The 20930-nt window shown below is 41.3% G+C and overlaps 1 protein-coding gene across 5 annotated transcripts in view; it reads left to right on the plus strand.

Moving 5' to 3' along the window:
- Positions 1-19110, plus strand: part of PTPRC (protein tyrosine phosphatase, receptor type C) — a 129234-nt gene extending 110124 nt beyond the window's left edge. For all 5 annotated transcript variants that reach the window (XM_027565793.1, XM_027565794.1, XM_027565795.1 and 2 more), the window contains 10 exons: positions 1770-1927; positions 2478-2613; positions 4517-4666; positions 8025-8115; positions 9348-9481; positions 10891-11025; positions 13473-13595; positions 13815-13993; positions 15534-15669; positions 18001-19110. In XM_027565793.1, coding sequence (XP_027421594.1) covers positions 1770-1927; positions 2478-2613; positions 4517-4666; positions 8025-8115; positions 9348-9481; positions 10891-11025; positions 13473-13595; positions 13815-13993; positions 15534-15669; positions 18001-18276 — 1518 coding nt within the window. In that variant the 3' untranslated portion in view covers positions 18277-19110. The remainder of the gene's footprint in view (positions 1-1769; positions 1928-2477; positions 2614-4516; positions 4667-8024; positions 8116-9347; positions 9482-10890; positions 11026-13472; positions 13596-13814; positions 13994-15533; positions 15670-18000) is intronic.
- Positions 19111-20930: the final 1820 nt, after the last annotated feature.

The raw sequence follows: 20930 nt of genomic DNA on the forward strand, positions 1-20930 counted from the left end.
TCAGGAAGCAACAGTTAGAACTGGACATGGAACAACGGACTGGTTCCAAATAGGAAAAGGAGTATGTCAAGGCTGTATATTGTCACCCTGCTTATTTAACTTCTGTGCATAGTACATCATGAGAAACACTGGGCTGGAAGAAGCACAAGCTGGAATCAAGATTGCCGGGAGAAATATCAATAACCTCAGATATGCAGATGACACCACACTTATGGCAGAAAGTGAAGAAGAACTAAAAAGCCTCTTGATGAAAGTGAAAGAGGAGAGTGAAAAAGTTGGCTTAAAGCTCAACATTCAGAAAATGAAGATCATGGCATCAGGTCCCATCACTTCATGGCAAATAGATGGGGAAACAGTGGAAACAGTGTCAGACTTTATTTTTTTGGGCTCCAAAATCACTGCAGATGGTGATTGCAGCCATGAAATTAAAAGATGCTTACTCCTTGGGAGGAAAGTTATGACCAACCTAGACAGCATATTAAAAAGTAGAGACATTACTTTGCCAACAAAGGTCTGTCTAGTCAAGGCTATGGTTTTTCCAGTGGTCATGTATGGATGTGAGTGTTGGACTGTGAAGAAAGCTGAGCTCCAAAGAATTGATGCTTTTGAACTGTGATGTTGGAGAAGACTCTTGAGAGTCCCTTGGACTGCAAGGAGATCCAACCAGTCCATTCTAAAGGAGATCAGTCCTGGGTGTTCATTGGAAGGACTGATGCTGAAGCAGAAACTCCAGTACTTTGGCCACCTCATGCGAAGAGTTGACTCATTGGAAAAGACTCTGATGCTGGGAGGGATTGGGGGCAGGAGGAGAAGGGGACGACAGAGGATGAGATGGCTGGATGGCATCACCGACTCGATGGACCTGAGTTTGAGTGAACTCTGGGAGTTGGTGATGGACAGGGAGGCCTGGGGTGCTGTAATTCATGGGGTTGCAAAGAGTTGGACACGACTGAGCGACTGAACTGAACAGCTAACAACTATGACCTTGGAGGGCTGTGAAACCAGTGGTTCATGGCTGAATATACGATACACTGGAGCCAGGCAGGACCAGTCATAGACTGGGGTGATGTGTAGAGGCCAACGCCAATCTGGTTACGTTGATTAGTCTGACCTTACCCTTCATTAGCTCGGTTACTTCTGATCTGAAAATGACCACCCACCAAGCTGGTAGTTCCTCTTCATACTTGGTTAGACATTATGAATTATGTGTCTTCTAATGCTTGCCTTGAAATGGGGACGAACACGAGCTGTAATCTGGAGCTGACTTTCCCCACTTCTCTCTCTACTGTCTGAACTGACATTTCTAATATGAGAAATGCAGCATTAGTCAAATAATTAATCAGACTTTCTTCCTATGATGATAGTCCTGTCTGCCTACCCAAGAAGAAGTATTTCAAACCATTGTGAGAGTAGCTTTTACTTTATTTCTTTTCAGTCCCATCCACCAGCCCCCGGTTTTGTGTAGTGTTCTTGTGTTTTTCCTGTTTGTTTCTGGCTTGGCAGCATGAAAGTTCCTAGCAGTTTCAGCCACACTGGTCATACGTTACTTACCTTCCTGGTAAGTATTGCTTACCGGTTAGTGCATGCCATCCCTGCATGATGTCTCAATTCCTAGTTATTCATTGGAGAGGAAAATGCAATCATGAATGAAAAAAAAAAAAAAAAACCTTGCATGAGAAGTGTTTTGTGGTGGCCCTCCCTTCCACCTATTTACTTTCCATAGTTTAAAAAATATGTATCAACTAAAAGACATATTATCTCCTGACTAGAGAAAAGAAAAGGCAAGTGGAAGAGCAGTAACTCACATTCAGTTCACCAGCTGGCCGGACCACGGGGTCCCCGAAGACCCTCACCTGCTGCTCAAGCTGCGCAGGAGGGTAAACGCTTTCAGCAACTTCTTCAGCGGCCCCATCGTGGTGCATTGCAGGTGCGTGAAGACCGCCCCCGGCAGCACCCGGGCTTTCACACCCGCGCCCGTGCGGCTGTCGGGGCCACCCTCCCCTTCAGCACCTGTTGCTTCCAGAAAGTCTGTGAGAAGAAAGTTGCAGTGTTTCCCCTGCTTAACCCTTCTGGGCTTTGTGGTTTTTTTTTTAATTCATTTTTTTATTGAAGGATGATTGATTTACAGAATTTTGCTGTTTTCTGTCAAACCTCAACACAAATACCGTATTCTAACACATATATATATGGAATCTAGAAAAGTGGTACTGAGGATTTATTTACAGGGCAACAGTGGAGAAACATACAGAGAGAATAGACTCATGGACATGGGGAGGGGGAGGAGAGGGAGAGATATAAGGAAAGAGTAACGTGGAAACTTACATTACCATATGCCAAATAGATAGGCGGGGAATTTGCCCTGTGGCTCAGGACACTCTAAGGGGGGCTCTGGATCAGCCTGGGGGTGGGGTGGGCAGGGAGGTGGGCGGCGCTCTGGGCCTTTCTGTGCATCATCCTGCCTTCGTGTGCTTTGCCAGTGCTGGCGTTGGGCGCACAGGCACCTACATCGGCATCGACGCCATGCTGGAAGGCCTGGAGGCGGAGAACAAGGTGGACGTCTACGGCTACGTCGTCAAGCTCCGGCGACAGAGGTGCCTGATGGTGCAGGTGGAGGTATGTTCCGGGCACAGTCCTCACTTTCAGCTCCCGGCTTAAACCTTTTTTCATGGCGGGAGTAGTAACCTTAAAGGAAATCCAAATTGTTCTCAATCTCAAACAGCTTCTTTCCGTTTCCTGAAAACTAAAGCACCGGTCACAGTTAGACGCATTTTGCATTGGTGGCTGAGAGCACTTGTGGAATAAGGATGACTATAAAGTATATGTTAAAAAAATAATGAAATACCATTTACACATACGAGGTTGGGAAACAATTAAAAATGCCAAAACCAAGTTTGTCAGCATTTCATAAAATTAAAACTAGGAAGACCTAATAGTACAGTACAGCGGTTAAGAGTCTAGTTTTTGGAACTAGATTTAGAAGTTTCAAATGGTGGTAGTTATTCTCAATACCATGCACTCTTCTACCAGTTTTTAAAGTTCTTGTGCTTGAGTGAAGTCATCCAAATGGAGAGGAAAAGAGTATTTACCTTAGAGGTAAGACACAAAAGGGCATCCAAGTAAAGCACTTACACAAATCCCCGGAACATAGACATAGTCAGTAATTGTAATCGATAAACATTGTTATGAGACTGTCTGCACTTGACCCAGAAATCCCATGCACTGTATGTACCCGAGAGAAGCATCTCCAAATCTGCATGACTACACACACATTCACGAGTGCTCACTGGATCCGACATTGCTGGGATAACAAAAAACGGAAACCTTTGAATGCATAGCAGCACGGAAATAGGCCAGCAGAACGTGGGTGGGTGGACTCTGGGCACCGTGTTCCGCTGCAGTTGGCAGGTTAACCGGTCTGTAGCTCTCAGTGTGGGCAGGTGCTCAGGTGAGAGCAGTGAGCAGATACAGTCCCCAGATGAAACATGTACAGCACAATGTATGCAGCTGTTAAGAAAGGACACAGGAATACGGTGTTTATAAATACATACGTGTTATCGTAGGGGTCTTAACATGGATCGTCCACCAGAAAAAAAGGAACTATTTCCTGTGGAAAAATAACATAGAATGGAAGGATACAGTCAAACTAGAGGTGGTGTTAAAGAATCTTGAAATATGTCATTTGTTTAAAAACAGTAAATTCAAATATGATAAAAGTTTAAGAATAGTTAAATCTGGGTTTGGTATTTTATGCTTTCTAGTATGTGTGTTAGTTGCTCAGTCGTGTCCAGCTCTTTGTGACCCCATGGACTGTAGCCTGTCAGGCTCCGCTGTCCATGGGATTCTCTGGGCAAGAATACTGGAGTGGGTTGCCATTCCTTTCTCCAGGGGATCTTCCTAACTCAGTGATTGAACCTGGGTCTCCTGCATTGCAGACAGATTCTTTACCGTCTAAGCCACCAGGGAAGCCGCAAGAATACTAGAGTGGGTAGCCATTCCCTTCTCTGCAGGATCTACCCAACCTAGGGATTGAACCTGGGTCTCCCACAAATCAGGCAGATTCTTTTGTATAATCTCTATTTTAAAAAGTGCTAGAAAACTTTTTAAAAATGTGTTCTATGGAACATCAACTTGCTTTTTTACCCTCTCAGATACAGTGTGGAACTTTATAGTTTTATATCTTAGTAATTTAACTTACTAACTCAACATTAGTCCCGGGAGGAAGTAACAGATAGTGTTTTTTAACTGCTAGGAATAAAATAGAAGCTATAAGATGCCTAATCTATTTGTGAAGCTATTTTATTTTTCCTGGCAAAATAATCCGAGATGGAGTTTACTCATTTCCCAGAGAAGTATGAGTGCCAACTTCCAGATTATTTAAATGTGGCAGATACCAGCGTTCTCCTCCATCCGTTGTCTCCAGATGAACCAAATGTGGGGGATGTGTACTTTATTTAAATGTGATTCATAGGACTGTAAATGATAAATTAACTGTCTCTGTCCTTCCTTGAAATGGCAGGCACAGTACATCTTGATTCACCAGGCCTTGGTGGAGTACAATCAGTTTGGGGAGACAGAAGTGAGCCTGTCTGAGCTACACCCGTACCTGTCTAACATGAAGAAAAGAGACCCGCCCAGTGAGCCCTCCCCACTGGAGGCTGAGTTCCAGGTAACAGCAGCCACCAGAGCCTCTGTCTGCTTCCCAGGCTGTCCTGTGCACATGGGCTAGCTCTTGTATTTGGGCTTTGCCATAAAATGGAGCACCGATGAGGGAACTAAGACACGGAGAGTTTAAGAGAAATGCCTGAAAGCACAAAACTATTATGTAGGAAACTTGTTTAAATCTAGAAATCTGACTCTGTGGCCAACATGTTAACCATTCCTCGTTAACCTGGTGTAAAATAAAGTGTCAAAATAATAGTATAGAGCCACAAAATTGGCCCGCCAAAGGCAGCGTAACATCTCACTTTTAACAACTGCATCTGGTTTTGGTTTGTAAAGGAAATAATTATAGGAGTTTATGACGACTTAGGAACGGGAACCGGCTGGAGCCGGTAGACAGAAACTGAAGGATAAATACGTGTGTCCTAACCTATTTATTAGGCAATTACTCTAAAACTACCCTGGGATGTGGCTCACTGTGATTTCAGAGAGTCGGTGTAGCTGTCTCCAGGTTGTTCAGCCGTCACAAAGGTTTTGTTACCTTTCTCTTTCACTTGTAATTTTCAGTTTATCGAATCTTTGTGTGAACTACCAAACTGGTCAATTCAGATGTTATCACAACAAGACCAGGAACGTGCTTTTAATCAGATGCAGAGTCATTTAATGTTTTGGATCAGAGTGGGACTGGGGTAGGACTTGGGATAGTCACCAAGAAACATGATCCAACCTGAAGACTGTACTACGATGGAAAAACCAGCAGACTACCAGCTTGGTCTTCAATAAGGGGTGTTTTCTTATTCTCGCTCTTTCCACTGCATTTAATTCACCAACTCTGCTATACTCCATATACACAGACACTGTTTGAAATAAAAATTCATATGTAAAGTCACTAAAAGAAAGGGTAGATTCTTTGAGCAAATATGATTGAGCCTGTGCTTCTAAGCACAAGAGTCAAAGTGATTTGTATGTGGAAGTGGCTAGTGAGTGTGATCCACACAGGTGGTAACTACAGCTCTGATAGAAACGGTGAAATTATTCCAGCTAAGCAGAACGGGAGACAGAAAATGAGGATAGAGATGGAGGCTGGCTGGTGGATTAGTGATGGGACATTGAGGCAGTTCCTGTCTAATTGCCTCGTCTTTCTTAAGAGCATATGAAGTCAGATCCTTGGTTGAGAGTTTGGGGGTGGGGCAGAGGTGAGTGGCAAAGAAGAGTTCATGCTCAAGAAAGAGAAAATGATTTGAAATAGTTCTATCACAGAAGGAAAGCAGTCTCCCAGGTGAAGGGGGTGGGGTGGCCAGAAATTACTGTTGGATCTTTAGAAATTTATGGTCATGGATTTTCCAAGAGAGTCAGCCAGTTGGTTTTTTGTTTTTGTTTCCTGCAGTAACGTTGAGGTTAGAGGCTGTGTGCACTTGGGTTAACCACATCTAGGATATTTTAAAGTGACCAATCGAAAGTTGGGAGGTGAAGGGGCTGAGGGTGCTTGCAGGTGAATAATTTAGGGTGGTCAATAAAGAGCGTATGAGCCACAGGAAGACATGCGGTACAATGAGAAAGTCATAAAAGCAGTATGTTAAAGGTTTTGATAGGATTGCAGATTACTGAATTGGAGGTGCTAGAATAAATGGCTGGGAACGATGGAGGCAACTTTCCATAGCAGGTATGGTGGAAATCTTAACTTCTAAAGTGATGCAATCTTTGGAATGAAACCTACCTACAAAAGTGGAGAGGAGACTGTGGATGGCTGAAGACTGGAGGAAAATTATAGGAGGTGAAGACATGAGTGTGGTTTGGAACAAAGTGCTGTATTGACTTTGAAAGAAGACACCATAGTTTTTCTAAACGTGTTCATAATATTTATACATGCGTATATGCACGTGCACACACGTATCTGTATCGATGTTGTCCAGTCTCTCAGTCATGTCCAGCTCTTTGTACCTCTGTGGACTGCAGCACACCAGGCTTCTCTGACCTTTACCAACTCTCATAGCTTGCCCAAACTCATGTCCATTAGTCGGTGATGCCATCCAACCATCTCATCCTCTGTCGTCCCCTTCTCCTTCTGCCTTCAGTCTTTCCCAGCATCAGGGTCTTTTCCAATGAGCGTGTATATCTGTGTGTATAATGGTACTCATCTCCTGCCCTCAGTCTTTCCCAGCATCAGGGTCTTTCCCACTGAGTGTGTTTATCTGTGTGTATAATGGTACTCATCTCCTGCCCTCAGTCTTTCCCAGCATCAGGGGCTTTTCCACTGAGTGTGTATAACTGTATAACTGAGTGTGTGTAACTGTGTGTATAATGGTACTCAACTGTGCATGTTGAGCTCCCTCAGTTTAGGCTGTTCATCCACTTGAAAGATATTTGTTTAAGTTATTTATTAGGAAGAAAAGGCTGCAGGCAGGGCGATCTTCCGGTGGAAACTGACCTTTGAACAGCTATCTAAAGGGCAAGTAGAAGTTAGCAGAGTGACCAAAAGGACATGGGTAGTCCAGGCAGAAAACACACCTGTGAGTCTCCTGAGAATTAAAGGACAGCGTGGCCCCATCTGCAGGTGGAGGAGTTGGTTTGGCTGCAGTGCAGAGGGCCCTGCAGGAGGTGAGGCTGCAGAGACGGTCGGGGCCGCCTCCCGAGAGGCTTCCTGAGTGGTGCAGATAGATGTTGGGTCCTTCCTGACAAGGACGGGAAGCTGCCAGAAACCTGAGAGGAACGTGCCGTGTTGTGTTCTAGGATTAGAGCAAGTGAGATTGAAGGTAAAGAGGCCAGCAAAGAGACTGTTGATGTTTTCAAGTGAGAAATGAAAGTGATTGTCCTGAGCAGGAGGAGAGAAACGCAGAAGGATTTGAGAGCTTCACCCGGACATATGACAGTTTTTGCCAACTGATTAGCTACCAGGAGGGAGAGGGGAAGAGTCTGGAGTGCTTAAAGAAATGAAATGTTGATTATGCAAAGCATGAGCCGAGTCATCTGTGCACGCTTTATCCTGGAGGAGAATTGACTTTGGGTCATTTAAAATAATTTAACATTGTTTTTGCCATATGGAGAATGGCCAATATCTGTACAGTGCTTTTAACTTATAAAAGATCAAACCATACTTTTTTACTATCTAGCACCTCTTCACTGGGAAACATATTCTGTTATATAATTGTATATGTTCAAATTCACCACGTCAAAGTACTTAAGACCTGAATAGTTTAAAAAAAAAGATCAGGGACAAACTTAAAAATTGGGACCTTCAGGAATGTATGCAAATTTCACAAAACTTAATGAAATTCTTTTCTTTAGAGAACATTTTATGCTGCAGTAATAAACTAAACCAGTCATTACATTTTAAAAGGTGTTTCCTTTCTATTTCTTTCTTTCAGAGACTTCCTTCTTATAGGAGCTGGAGGACACAGCATATTGGGAACCAAGAAGAAAATAAGAGTAAAAACAGGAATTCTAAAATCATTCCATGTATGCAGTTTATTTTAATCTTTTGTATCATAGTGAAGTTCTTTGAATTTGTTTAATGTGAGACATAGACACAAGCCTTTGGGAAGCAACTTTTCAAAATTTGCTTGACAGCAGAGAATAATTATAGGTTATTTAAATTTTAGTTGTAGCAAATGCAACAAATTGAACCCCAGACATTCACAATGGAATTTGGAGGACGGACGGTATTCAGTGTTTTCTTTTTATCAATTAGTTCAGAAATGAGTTTTCAGAAAGACGTAACCTTTTACGCTGGGGAAAGGCCAGGTTCTCTTTACAGGTTTTCTCTCATCTTTGGTTTATTGCAGTTATTTACTCCAGGGTAGTTGCCAAGTAGCAAAATTACATCTTTTTGTTCCCTTTATGTTTTCTGTTTATCCTATCCTTACCTCAGGGAGGTTAAAAGTAGGCAGGAAATATACTATAAACTCTTGATCATCACGTTTAATAGGACAAAACATGCATCTTTTCTATTTAAGTATATTGATAGCACCGTACCTGTACAACTATAATTTTATTCAGTTGCTAAATAAATATTCATACACTAAAACTAATATGGAGAAAATATAGCCCAAGATAGACAACCTTATAAATTGGAATAATGCAGGGTTGACCTAGTTAATTTCTGAAGTGGTCCTTATGAATGTAGTTTAAAATATGGAATTGATGGTGATATAACTAATCAGATCCTTTGATGAGGTTATTCTAAATTTAAGAAATTGAGTAACAGCTAGAAATTACGGACTAAATACTTTCCTCGATAAAATAATTATTTATTTGAGATACTCATTTAATTAAGATTGCTAATTTACTGTTAATAAGATATAATTGAAAAATTAGGTTTTACCTAAGGTATGTATTTTATTAACTTACAGATGTATTTTTAAAACTTTTATCCATCAGATTGATGCTATTTCATGGAAAACTAAAGTAGATGTATCAAATATTGAATAATCATATGGAACATTATGACATAGAGTTATGTCCTATGTTTTTTCCTGGAACTTTCTTGGGATCGATTGCTTTTCTATTAGAGTTTAAAAAATAATTTGTTAATCAATGAGAATGGAACAGCATCTCATTCCATGTAGATCAATAAGTATACCTAATGCAATCTGTCACTTCTAAATGACTTTCTAGTTTCCACATGACAGTCAAGCAAAGATTTATTTATTTTTTAAATCAAATTTAAATTTTATTTTTATTTTGCACAGATGACTTTAACAGAGTGGCACTGAAACATGAGCTGGAAACGAGCAAGGAGAGTGAGCAAGACTCAGATGAGTCCTCTGATGATGACAGCGACTTGGAGGAGATAAGCAGATACATCAATGCCTCCTTTGTCATGGTAAGTCCTCACCATTCCCAAACCCGAGGTCCACCTCTAAAAAATATGCGTATGTTCTTATGGCCATGCACTAAGTGATTTTATAAAAGAAGGATGAGCTTGACCATATCTATGTATTCACTGATGTGAAAGTTTCCATTTTTAATACTATATCTTAACTTATTACAATACTTAGACATTAATTGTTGATACAAAACAATACTATTAGTTACAATTTATGGCAAATATGACTATAATATAATTTTAAAAATAATGAAATTCAGCAAAAACAAATGCTTGAAAATGTTTACATATACTCAGATACCCATATTGCAAGCAGATCCAAGTTTGCTTATTTGTATAGTTAAAAACTTTTCATTCAGATTTTCTGAATATTTAAGTGAGTCTGTGTCACATACCATTTTTTTTTTTAGTATACTGAGAATTCAAGCAAGGAACTTTACGTAATTCAGTAAATACTTGCATATTCACTGAGTTTATTTTTTTCCCAATTTTCTTAAAATACATATTCATAGAATATTAGTTATAAGATAGCAGAAGAATGCTGTCTGAGCTAAGTTGCTCAGTTGTGTCTGTCTCTTTGCAACTCCATGGATTGTAGCCCGCCAGGTTCCTCTGTCCATGGGGATTCCCCAGGCAAGAACACTGGAGTGGGTTGCTGTGCCCTCCTCCAGGGGATCTTCCCTGACCCAGAGATTGAACGTAGGTTCCTGCATTGTAGGCTAATTCTGAGCTACCAGGAAGCTCAAGAATCCTGGAGTGGGTAACCTATCCCTTCTCCGGGGGATCTTCCCAACCCAGGAATCGATTTGGAGTCTCCTGCACTGCAGGCCAGCAGATTCTTTACCAGCTGAGCTACCAGGGGTTCCTAGCAGAAGAATATATAAACATAAATTAGAGACATGATGAAGACAATTTTGAAATGCTTATGCTTTTTTAGAAAATAATCACATTAAGCTTTTCAAAGGAAAAAATGGTATTTTTGGAGGGAAAAATTTGTTAGTTTTCTAAAATAATATCTTCTAAACTTGATTTTACATTAGTAGCCAAGTATTATCATTAACTAATATCTTCTATAGAGACATCACATTGTTTTTTGGACCTAAGAATCTGTTTGCCACTGTTTTAAAAAACTGAAGTATAGTTGCTTTACAATGTTGTGTTAATTTCTGCTGTACAGCAAAGTGATTCAAGCATACATACATACATATATATATATACACACACTTTCTTTACTATGTTCTTTTCCATTATGGTTCATCACAGAATGGGTCCTAAGAGTCTTAATATTTTTATGTAACAGCACTAACATCAAATTAAGTGACCGTCTCTCCAGATGGTTGTTTTAAGAATCCACTATTCCATCACCAGCAGCAGTAACCGGGTCTCAATTTTTTCTTTGTTGAAAGAGTTACTGGAAACCTGAAGTGATGATTGCGGCTCAGGGACCGCTGAAGGAGACCATTGGTGACTTCTGGCAGATGGTCTTCCAAAGAAAAGTCAGGGTGATCGTTATGCTGACGGAACTGAAGAGTGGAGACAAGGTTTGTGCATTTGAGAATCTCTTCTTTCAGGTGTTTCTGTCATAAAATCCAATCCTCCCTTCCTGGATCACGTACTGGATGGATCTGTGTATCGCAGTCCCTTTGATCCACCGTCACACGGTTCCATTTGTTCATTCTCCCCATTTTCCATCCAAGCGCTGGCCTCCAGAGTTTTCACCTGGGTTCTGACCATTCCTCCTGTTTGCCTCCCGCAGCCCCCGCCAGCTCTGCCCACTGTTCACAGATCGATTGTCTAATAATGCACAGCAACCCCCAGCCTCCCTCTGCTAAACACAGCGGGCCGTGTGAGCGGGGGGCGCTGAGACCCTGCTGTATAGCACAGGGGGAAAAAGAAGGTGCAGTTTGTGCAGGACGTGCATTGGGTCAAACTTAAACATGCATTCCAGTATGCAGTGAGAGTGTCCGACTCTTTGCAACCCCTTGGACTTTGGCCCGCTAGTCTCCTGTCCATTGATCTCCCAGGCAAGAATACTGGAGTGGGTGGCCATTCCCTTCTCCAGGGGATCTTCTCGACCCAGGGATCAAACCCGGGTCTCCCGCATTGCAGGCGGATTCTTTACTGTCAGAGTCACCAGGGAAGGATGCGGTAGGTACAGACAGACACTGCTTGATGTTGCTTGTACAATGCACCTCAGATAGTCACATCCTAGAGTCAGAAAGCAAGCTAGTCGGTGCCAGGGGCTGGGCTGGGTGTAGGAGGTGGGGAGGGGAGTGGAGACTTAGTGTTCCATGGGGACAGAGTTTCAGTTTAGGAAAGTGAAAAGTTGGGGAGTTGGATGATGGGGAGATGGATGATGGTGAGAGCCGCCCAACAAGTTGAACTGTGCAGTTAGATGTGGTTAGGATACTACGTTTTATATTATGTGACTTTTACCACACACGCACACAACAGCCACATCTTTATTCTTTTTTTTTGCAGGATAGAAACCCACCTCTTTGTTCTGACATTTAAGACCATCAGTAATCAGGCCCAATGTATCTTGCCATATCCTCAGCTTTTACATTTTCTACACTTTCCACTCTGGACAAGTAGAGTTACTGACGGACTCTTAACACAGTGCCTGTGCTCTCCACAGTGAGCTTTAATTTTCTGACATCCCACGCATCTAGATGTGCCCTCTCTTCCTATTTTGATCCTATTCTTCTAGAGAGACAAAACTCCTGAAAACCATATCTAAATCCCGTCTTCTTTATATCCATGTAAGAGTTACTGTCATAAAATTCTATGGTTGGAGGTGAACCTCGGACCTAATTTGATCTTCTGCCTAATGCCTGTTACATATATGTGAGCCTTTTCTTAATACCACAAGTTATCAAGATTTTCCTGGCAGTACATCTTAGTCTTTACCACCTAACACTGTATCTGACATATGTTAAAGCTTATTTAATGAATGTTCTCACCAGTATGAAGTTATCCTATATGTATTCTTTTTCTCTCTCTCTTTTCCCTTTTCCCCTACCCTCATGCATAGAAAATAGGGGTTTTTTTCCCTTTATTTTTATGGTTTTTTTTTTCATTTTCCATTTGTTTCTTTTCAAAAACTTTAGCTGGAGGAGAATTGCTTTACAATGTTGCATTTGCTTCTGCTCTGCGGCATGCATCAGCTGTAAGGACACACATATCCTCTTCCTGAGCCTCCATGCCCACCTGCTGTCCACCGTGTCGGTCATCACAGGGCACCGAGCTGAGCTCCCTGTGCTATACAGCAGCTCCCCACTAGCTATTTTATGGGTTTTTTTTTTTTTTTTTTTTTTAAGGCCTGGGATTCTAGTAATCTTTTCCTTCACCTAAATTGGGGAAGCCAGGGAATGGAACAGGACTTCAGACAGGAATGCCTAACGTGGTCAGCAACTGTGGATCTGTAGTCAGTGGAAATCATTTGAGGAAGGAGCAAGTACTTCTGTGATCCATGTGTTCGTCAGTTTGACCGTTTCCTCAGATAGCCAGCTGACACAGACAAGATAGAGATGAAGCTTCTAAAGGTGCGGTCTCTTTCCCCCGGACCCCTGGAGGGAGACCTAAGTTCTTGGAGGGGTGATGACATCAGCCCAGTCCATCCTTTTTGAAAAGGTGGTGGTGAGGCATGGAAAGGTGGGAAAAGCAAAGCTGAGACCTAGCCTGGCGTGGCAGATCTGTGCCCATGGTGTGCTGGGCATCTTGGCTCTCCCTGGGTTCCTTGCATGAGGCAGCACCATGTATCTGTTGGATGGATGTCCAGAATACTTCCAATAGGTTTTAGATTTTTATGAAGAGGACTCAGTTTGACAACACAGTTAGTCATTTCACATTTAACAGAGCAGAGTGAAGAAGAGAGAGAAAGAGGACAGAGTCAAAGTCGAGATGAGAGCGGTGGTTCTCTGAGCGCGTTGACAGGCGAACAGAACCCTTGGGCAGCTAATGCTGAACCACGTTCTTTCTCATCTAGGAAGCCTGTGCTCAGTACTGGGAGGAAGGAAAGCAAGCCTACGGAGATGTGGAAGTTCACATGAAGGACACCAACAAATCTTCAGCGTATACCGTCCGTGCATTTGAACTGAGACACTCCAAGGTACACACTCAATTTCAGGAGTATGCATCTTTGGTGTAATTGATCTGGTTGAAAAGTTAAGATGCATTGCTCTGTGACAGTGAAGCAATTCTCTATATGTTTTCAGGATGAACTTTTTTAATGATTTAAATGAAAGTAACTGGGAGGGAAAAGCAACAATCAACTTATCAAATGGGCTGAGTTTCTCCCTTGAATTCATGTTCCTTCCCCTGGTTTTAGAGGAAAGATCCCCGAACGGTGTACCAGTACCAATTTAATAACTGGAATGGGGAAGAGCTGCCCGCAGAACCCAAAGAACTGGTCTTGATGATCCAGAATCTCAAACAAAAACTTCCCAAGAAGAATTCTGCCGAAGGGAATAAATATCACAGGAATGTGCCTCTTCTCATCCACTGCAGGTCGGTGGGGTTTCACGGGATATGTTCTAAAACCCAGTGTCCTGCTTGACCTCTTGGCTCACACCTCCTGTTAGAGGCGATTTCTCCTAATAGATAAAAATGCACGACTGCAGTGGAACACGTCTCTCCCGCGTGTTCCAGCAGCGCAACTATTGTGGAAATGCAGTAGAAATAACTATATTTTAGTGCAGGGATATTAGGTTATGAGTCCCTTAATATCAGGGGTATGTAATCCCTGAGGCTGTGCTAATGCTGAACCCAGAATGTCACCTGTCCTGAATGAATGAATGAATGAATGGAAGCATGCCTGGACAGATGGATGGATAGATGTTACATTTTATTTCTGCCTTTACAAGTGCATTGAGCCACTCTATTAGCTGTCAGTAGAATCCAGAGGATTGAATGTTTTGCCTCCAATACACATATTTATTAACCAAAATCTTATGCTTAGCAACTTTGATTTGAAACCCATCACTTCACTCCCTAAACAGAGCCCCAAAGGCAAAGATTTTAATAATATACATAATAATACTTGATTTTATTTAATTTATGTTATGCAGACCCTTATGTTTCATCTGTGATAGGTCTCCACCTTAAATAAGAGGTTTGAAAGAAGGATGCATGATATAAACTATTTACATAAAATGTTACACTAAATTAGAAATTAAAATAGTAAAGTAAGATGAGAAATGTAAAACTAGGGAAGTGCTTAAAAGAAATGAGGCTTTTTGAGAAAGCCTCATTATTATTATTAAAATTGCATACACTACAACCAAGCCCTTAAACAAATACTACTTTTTGGCATTATTTGAGTTTTCAAAGGTAAAATTTACATGGAAAGAAAACTAAAGAAGGAAAGTGTAGTATTTAAAACTGTACGTGTGTCTTAGGGGACAGATGAATACCTACTGTACATTCCTTGGTTATGTACATCAAAAACCTTCCAATAATATTCTCTAAATAGAATTTTTATTATAATGCAGCATGCCTCTCACAGTTTGATAAGTGATTTGGCTGCCCTCTCCTTAGTGAGTAACTTCACTAGTATCCTTTTTCTATTGGTGCAGAATTGTTAACGTTTGTGAGGAAAAAAAAAAAAACACTAGAGGGGCAGCAAGAGGAGACAAAGTACGTGGTTTAGTAATTTACAGGGCATCATGTCCAGTGTTTCCGGATTCATCAGTTTCTAGCCATGCCTTTATCGTCCCTAAATTTCAGTCAAATTGGCTTTATGATATGCGTCTTAACAACTTTATATATAAATTAAAGTGCATGGTAATTAGTAAAGTACTAAACAGGAGAAAGTATATTTTTAAAGTGTAAGTTTTTAAACTAAAGGACTGTTATATTCCCAGGTTGAGAAAGTTTGCATACAACGTGCATTTAGCAGAAACGTTCTGCTCTTGAGAGACGGGAATAAAGTAATTACAGTAAATCTGAAGCAAAGAATGTATTCTTCTCTCTGTCTTTTGATTTTTATCCCAACATCACTTTCTCCATAAACTGTAGAATTCTTTTTAATCTTTTCTTTCTTTTATAGAGATGGATCTCAGCAAACAGGAATATTTTGCGCGTTGTTCAACCTCTTAGAAAGCGCTGACACAGAAGAAGTGATAGATGTGTTTCAAGCTGTGAAGTCGCTCCGCAAAGCTCGGCCAGGAATGGTCCCCACCTTCGTAAGTGTGCCGCATCAGGGCTTTTAACGTCTTTTCCCCTTTTCACTTCTCTCTCTTTCCGCCCCCTCCCCCTCCTCTCATCCTCTGCTTTCTGTTACTTCTCTTCTGTTTACTTTTCTAGTCTTCTCTTTTAAAATCGCATTTTACATGATGGTTCACTTTGGATTGTTATCAGTATAAATAAGAGACCTAACGGGAGTTTGCCAGCGATGCGTGGTGGTGGTTCATGAAGAACACTTGTCTTAAAGCTCATGAATCCCCCATCCCTCCACTTCCAATCTTGTATCAGTCTGCGCTGCTGCGCCACAGACCGCCCGGCATTTAGAGGCTGAAGAAAGACGACATTTATTATAGTTCAGTCATCTGTTTGGTCAGCTGAATAGTCCTGCTGCTCACACCAGGCTCAGCCAGCCTGGACCAGGCTCCCTCGTGTGTCTCCTGTCGCTGGTGTGTCCACTGGGAGTTGGCTTGTCCGAAGGGACCTTGAGTGCCCCTGGGCTGGCAGTTGGCTGGCATTTAGCTGTGGCAACAGGGGTGCGTGGATCACGTGTCTCTTCTGGTCCAGACGTGTTCCCGTAAAGGCAGCGGAGTTCCTGCAGAGTGAGACCCCTGGGGCCCAGGCTTGGGACTGGCATGTGTTTTCCTCTGCATTTTGTTACCTGAACAGGCCACAAGGCCAGCTCAGTGTAGGGGTGGGATAGACTCACCTTTTGTCCAAAGGGCCTGCAAAGTCAGTTTCCCGAGAGATGTGGATGCAACTGAAAAAGGGGTCTGGCGGCTCGCCACTCAGATGTGATAAAGAGGCTGGGCTGGTAGGAAGGGAAGTGCTTTATCTTGGATGCTGGCACCTGGAGCAGTGGGGAGGTGGACGCCTGTCCAAAGCCGACTCCCCCACTGCACTGACAATCAGCAGGCAAGAGCTTTTATAGACTAAGGGTGGGGACTACGTGCAGACAGCACAGTCAGCTCTCACAGTCATCTTCAGATTGGTCATCGGTGGTCTGACCAGCATCGTCTTGATTGTTTTAAGTGCAGTTAGTCTTCAGTTCCATGGTTGGTTTCTTCCATTTCTCTGAGGCCAATTCTCAGAATTGTGGCAGCTTCTGTTATGGCTACAATCCGGTTATCCTGTAGTTAACTTCTCCACCTGGTGGGGGTTTCACTGTCTATAAGACAGCTCAAGGATACGGCTCAGAGTATGATTTACAGCCCTTGAAGAGGAACTGAAGGTCCTTGACTACGCTTAATGACTAAACTATTGCTATTTCGTCTCCTTTGACTGTTCTCTTTTGTTTCTCTCTTCTCTGATTAATCTTCTTCTTTGACTAGGGTTTTTCCACAGACCAAGGACGAGCAGAGGACCAGGGTTGGGGGATAAGGACCAAGGCTCCTGCTCTGTTTCATGGGTACAGAGAGGCTGTTGAATGAGCCTTGTCCTAATCAACCCAAGTTGTGTCTGAAGTCTAGTGACAACAGATGATGGTCTGGGAGTCAGTCACTCATCACAGTGCAGACTTAACCACTCACTCAAACCCTGGCAGCTCTTGCTTGTGCGTGACCTTGACCTTGCACATATTGATGTTCAAAGTGTACTGAGTGCCTGCTGTGTGCTTTTGCCATTAAGATACTCACTGTTCAGTGTGAGGAAAAGGCAGACCCATACTAAGCAATGCCATAAGTGAAAGCCCAGAGAAATCATTAGGTGGCGCGGTGGTGGAGTCCGCCTGCAGTGCAGGAGATGCCAGAGATCTGGGTCTGATCCCTGGGTCAGGAAGATCCCCTGGAGAAGGACATGGCTACCCATTTCTTCTCCATTCCTGCCTAGAAAGTTCTGTGGACCGACGAGCCTGGTGGGCTACAGTCCATGGGGTCGCAAAGAGTCGGACACGATTGACTGAACACATGAGTGAAATGATGGAGAGATCACTAGAACACGAATGAGGGCACTGAATTTAACCTGAGGGGCTCAGACTGGCTTCCTGCAGACTCTGGATCGGATGCCAAGTGATATGTAGGCATGAACCAAGAGAATGGGCATCCAAGATGGGTTCCTTTGCAAAAGCTTAGGAACGAGATACCCCCTTATGGCCTGAGAGGGGACCGAACACCGATTTGGCATGGCTACAAGGTCAGTCCTTTAGAACCCTAAGGAGAGTGAGTCATTTGAAACAATCTTTTTATGAAAACACACAGGAGTAGTTTTCTGTTACCCAGAGTCCTCCACAAGTAAATGATTAAGTCTTGTTCATTTTCATTTGATGTTAACAAAAAAAAAAGAAAAAAAGGACATAAACCTCTTTTGTGTAATCCCTGGCTTCTTCCCTTTGCTAGGAGCAATACCAATTTCTGTATGACGTCATTGCTAGCACCTATCCTGCCCAGAATGGACAAGTAAAGAAAAGCAAGCATCCAGAAGATAAGGTTGAGATTGATAACGAGGTGGACAAAGCTAAGCCGGATGCTAACTGCACAAGCCCCCCGGAGGCCCTGGAGAAGACTTCCGAAGGAGACAAAGAGGCCGGAGGCGCCAAACCCACAGAAGGTGCTGAGGGGCCGGAGCACGCCGCCAACGGTCCCGCGAGTCCCGTTTTAACTCAGAGTGCATAGGAAAGACAGACGCGGGGCAGCTCCAAACCCCGGATTCAAAGTTGTCTCTACTTTTCTAGAACTAGAGAGGCAAAATAGATACACAGTGGATTCATGAAGGGCGTGGACTGGGGTTTGCAGGAAACTTTTGTTTTACACCTGTAGAAAAATATTTAAGACAGTTTTGCTGGAGTATTTTTGTACAGTCTTACGCTTATTTTAAGTTTTATCCATCTCTATCATCCAGCAAGAAGCAGCTTGTTTGTAGTCTTTGTGTGTGTGTGTGTGTGTGTGAAAGAGAAAGAGGCAGAAACAGACAGATATGGGGGGTGAGTTAGAGGATGCCTTCAAGTAAATCTAAATGCTCTGAGAAACTTTGCCATTTTGGTTTTGAAGAAAAATGACAGTATTTTATACTAGAAATAATAACTTTGCTCAAAGGTTGTATTTTTTTTAAATCATAAATTGTGTATGTGCTGCCAGTAAGAAGGACATGTACATTTCTAGAATGACCTCAAGATGGCCTCCTTGTCCTGCTGAAATACATCTTATGATTTCCTATTTTACTTCCAGAAATAGACATAAAAATAGATGGTTGTACTACGGGACAGTTAACTAAATTAACATTTGGAAATCTTATATTCCATATGTCAGCATTTAGTCCAATACTTCAGGCTTATTTAATCTAATTTAAAATTTCAAGAAAGCCTATCTTGTTATCTGCACGTCGTGTTTATAATTTTGAAGTACAGATTATTCTCTGTATAATATGTGAAATTTATTGCTTGAAATTTTGACCCAAAACTATGTGTTTGCTACAATTGAGCTTCAATAAACATCTTTAAATAAATGTAATGTGTGTTCAATCCTTAGGACAAAAGTAGAGTCATTAGAATGTATTTGTGCTAAATATTTACATATGAAGCCTAACATATCTATTTTTATGGAATAAGACATTGATAGGAGGTATATAATATTGCACATGCATACTTTTCATGGTTAAGTTTGTTCTTGTCTCACTGAAATGCATTTACTCTGAATTTCTCAAATATTTAGACTACTTTTTACCATGAATTGGTAACAGCAACCACAATAAAATTCAACTATTACCTTTTCTTGTATATAATGTATTGTGTCACATGTTCATATATGAACTATGTAAGCATGTATTAAAATATAGGCTTTTTGCAGTTAACGTTTGTGTAACAGCTTTATAGGTCTCATTTTATAAAAGATCTATAGTCTAATAATTGTTTGGGACCTGAAAAAATGCAAGAAAAGGTAACAAACAAAACCCTTTTTATTGAATTACACATGAGTTTATTACAGTAGTCACCAACTGCCTCTGAGTTGGCGTGGTTTTCTACATTTTCACTCTCTTGACTAAGTTTAAGTGTGTCAACTATGCATATTCAATTGTTTTCCATTCAACTCACATTTGTCTTACGTTCAGCCTTCTATTTCTTTTATTACTATACACACAAAATTAGCAATAAATATTTACCTTATTTTATAGTACTGTGCCATTAACTTAGGAGAAGTGAATTTTAGAATGAAGCAAGTTTCTAATTTACATTGTTTAGTTACTAATGAAAAAAGAGGTTTTAGGAGTCAGCAGCTATGAGCTCCAGAAAGAAAGAAAACTGGCCTTCACTTCTTTCATTCAAACTCTGTACCTCAGTTTCTTTAATAGAAACTTGATCAGTTACCATTTATGCTATGGTATAGTTAAAATTTAGAGTTTTTTATTTTTATTTTTAGAGATTTCAGCTGCAAGTGACATCTCAAAATGTGAATGTTGTGTGTTTAAATGTGTATTTTCCACTTGAGTCCATCCTTTTGAGAAGACACAAAATAAATTCTCAAATAATAGAGCAATAGTAATTTCTCTTATCAATAGTTTAACAGAAGCAAACTGGAAACATGTTTTTCTTCTGCACATGAGAAGTTGCAGTAAAGGATGAGCTGGGGGAGTGGTCAGACAGAAGGTTCGTTACTCCTAAGACGTTACCATTTTACTATGAAAACTGAATCTTTGCAGAAAAGAAATATACATTTTAACATCTTTAAGCAAAGATAAAACTGTGTGAAATATTAGCTGAATGTCTTTGCAATGAATTTTTTACATGTAAGCTTTTAGCTTTTACTCAGAAGTGTAATACTCAACAGGGCTTCACCAGTGGCTCAGACAGTAAAGAATCTGCCTGCATTGTGGGAGATCTAGATGGCTTTTAGAACTCTAATACGTACACAGTGGTACTTTCAAATCTATTTTTGTTCTTGCTAAAACATTGCATATGAAGCTTGTGATTTCTTATAACTAATTAGAACTGATCTTTTTAATTTAGTTTTTAATTTACTCTGGAGATTTGTTATAAAATGCTCTCATAGCACTCTATTAGGTCCAGGAAAGTGGGTAGTAATTGCCCTGGCTAATTGCAACAAATCTCTTGATATAAAGACCTTCAAAATGCACAACTTCAAAGGAAAGGACTATCTGTTAAAATGAGTAGAAAAGGCTATGCTTTCATTCTCTTACACAGATTTTACAGTTGGAAGGGTCTAAAGGTTCTTCAAAAGATATGCTCAAATTTGTGGTTTTTTTCATTTCCTATTTCAGGTGAAAAGATTTATTCTGCTAAAGGTCCATTTTCTATAGTCCTTCTTTTGTAAAG

This window comes from Bos indicus x Bos taurus, chromosome 16 (assembly GCF_003369695.1).
Source record: "Bos indicus x Bos taurus breed Angus x Brahman F1 hybrid chromosome 16, Bos_hybrid_MaternalHap_v2.0, whole genome shotgun sequence".
Lineage (NCBI taxonomy): Eukaryota > Metazoa > Chordata > Mammalia > Artiodactyla > Bovidae > Bos > Bos indicus x Bos taurus.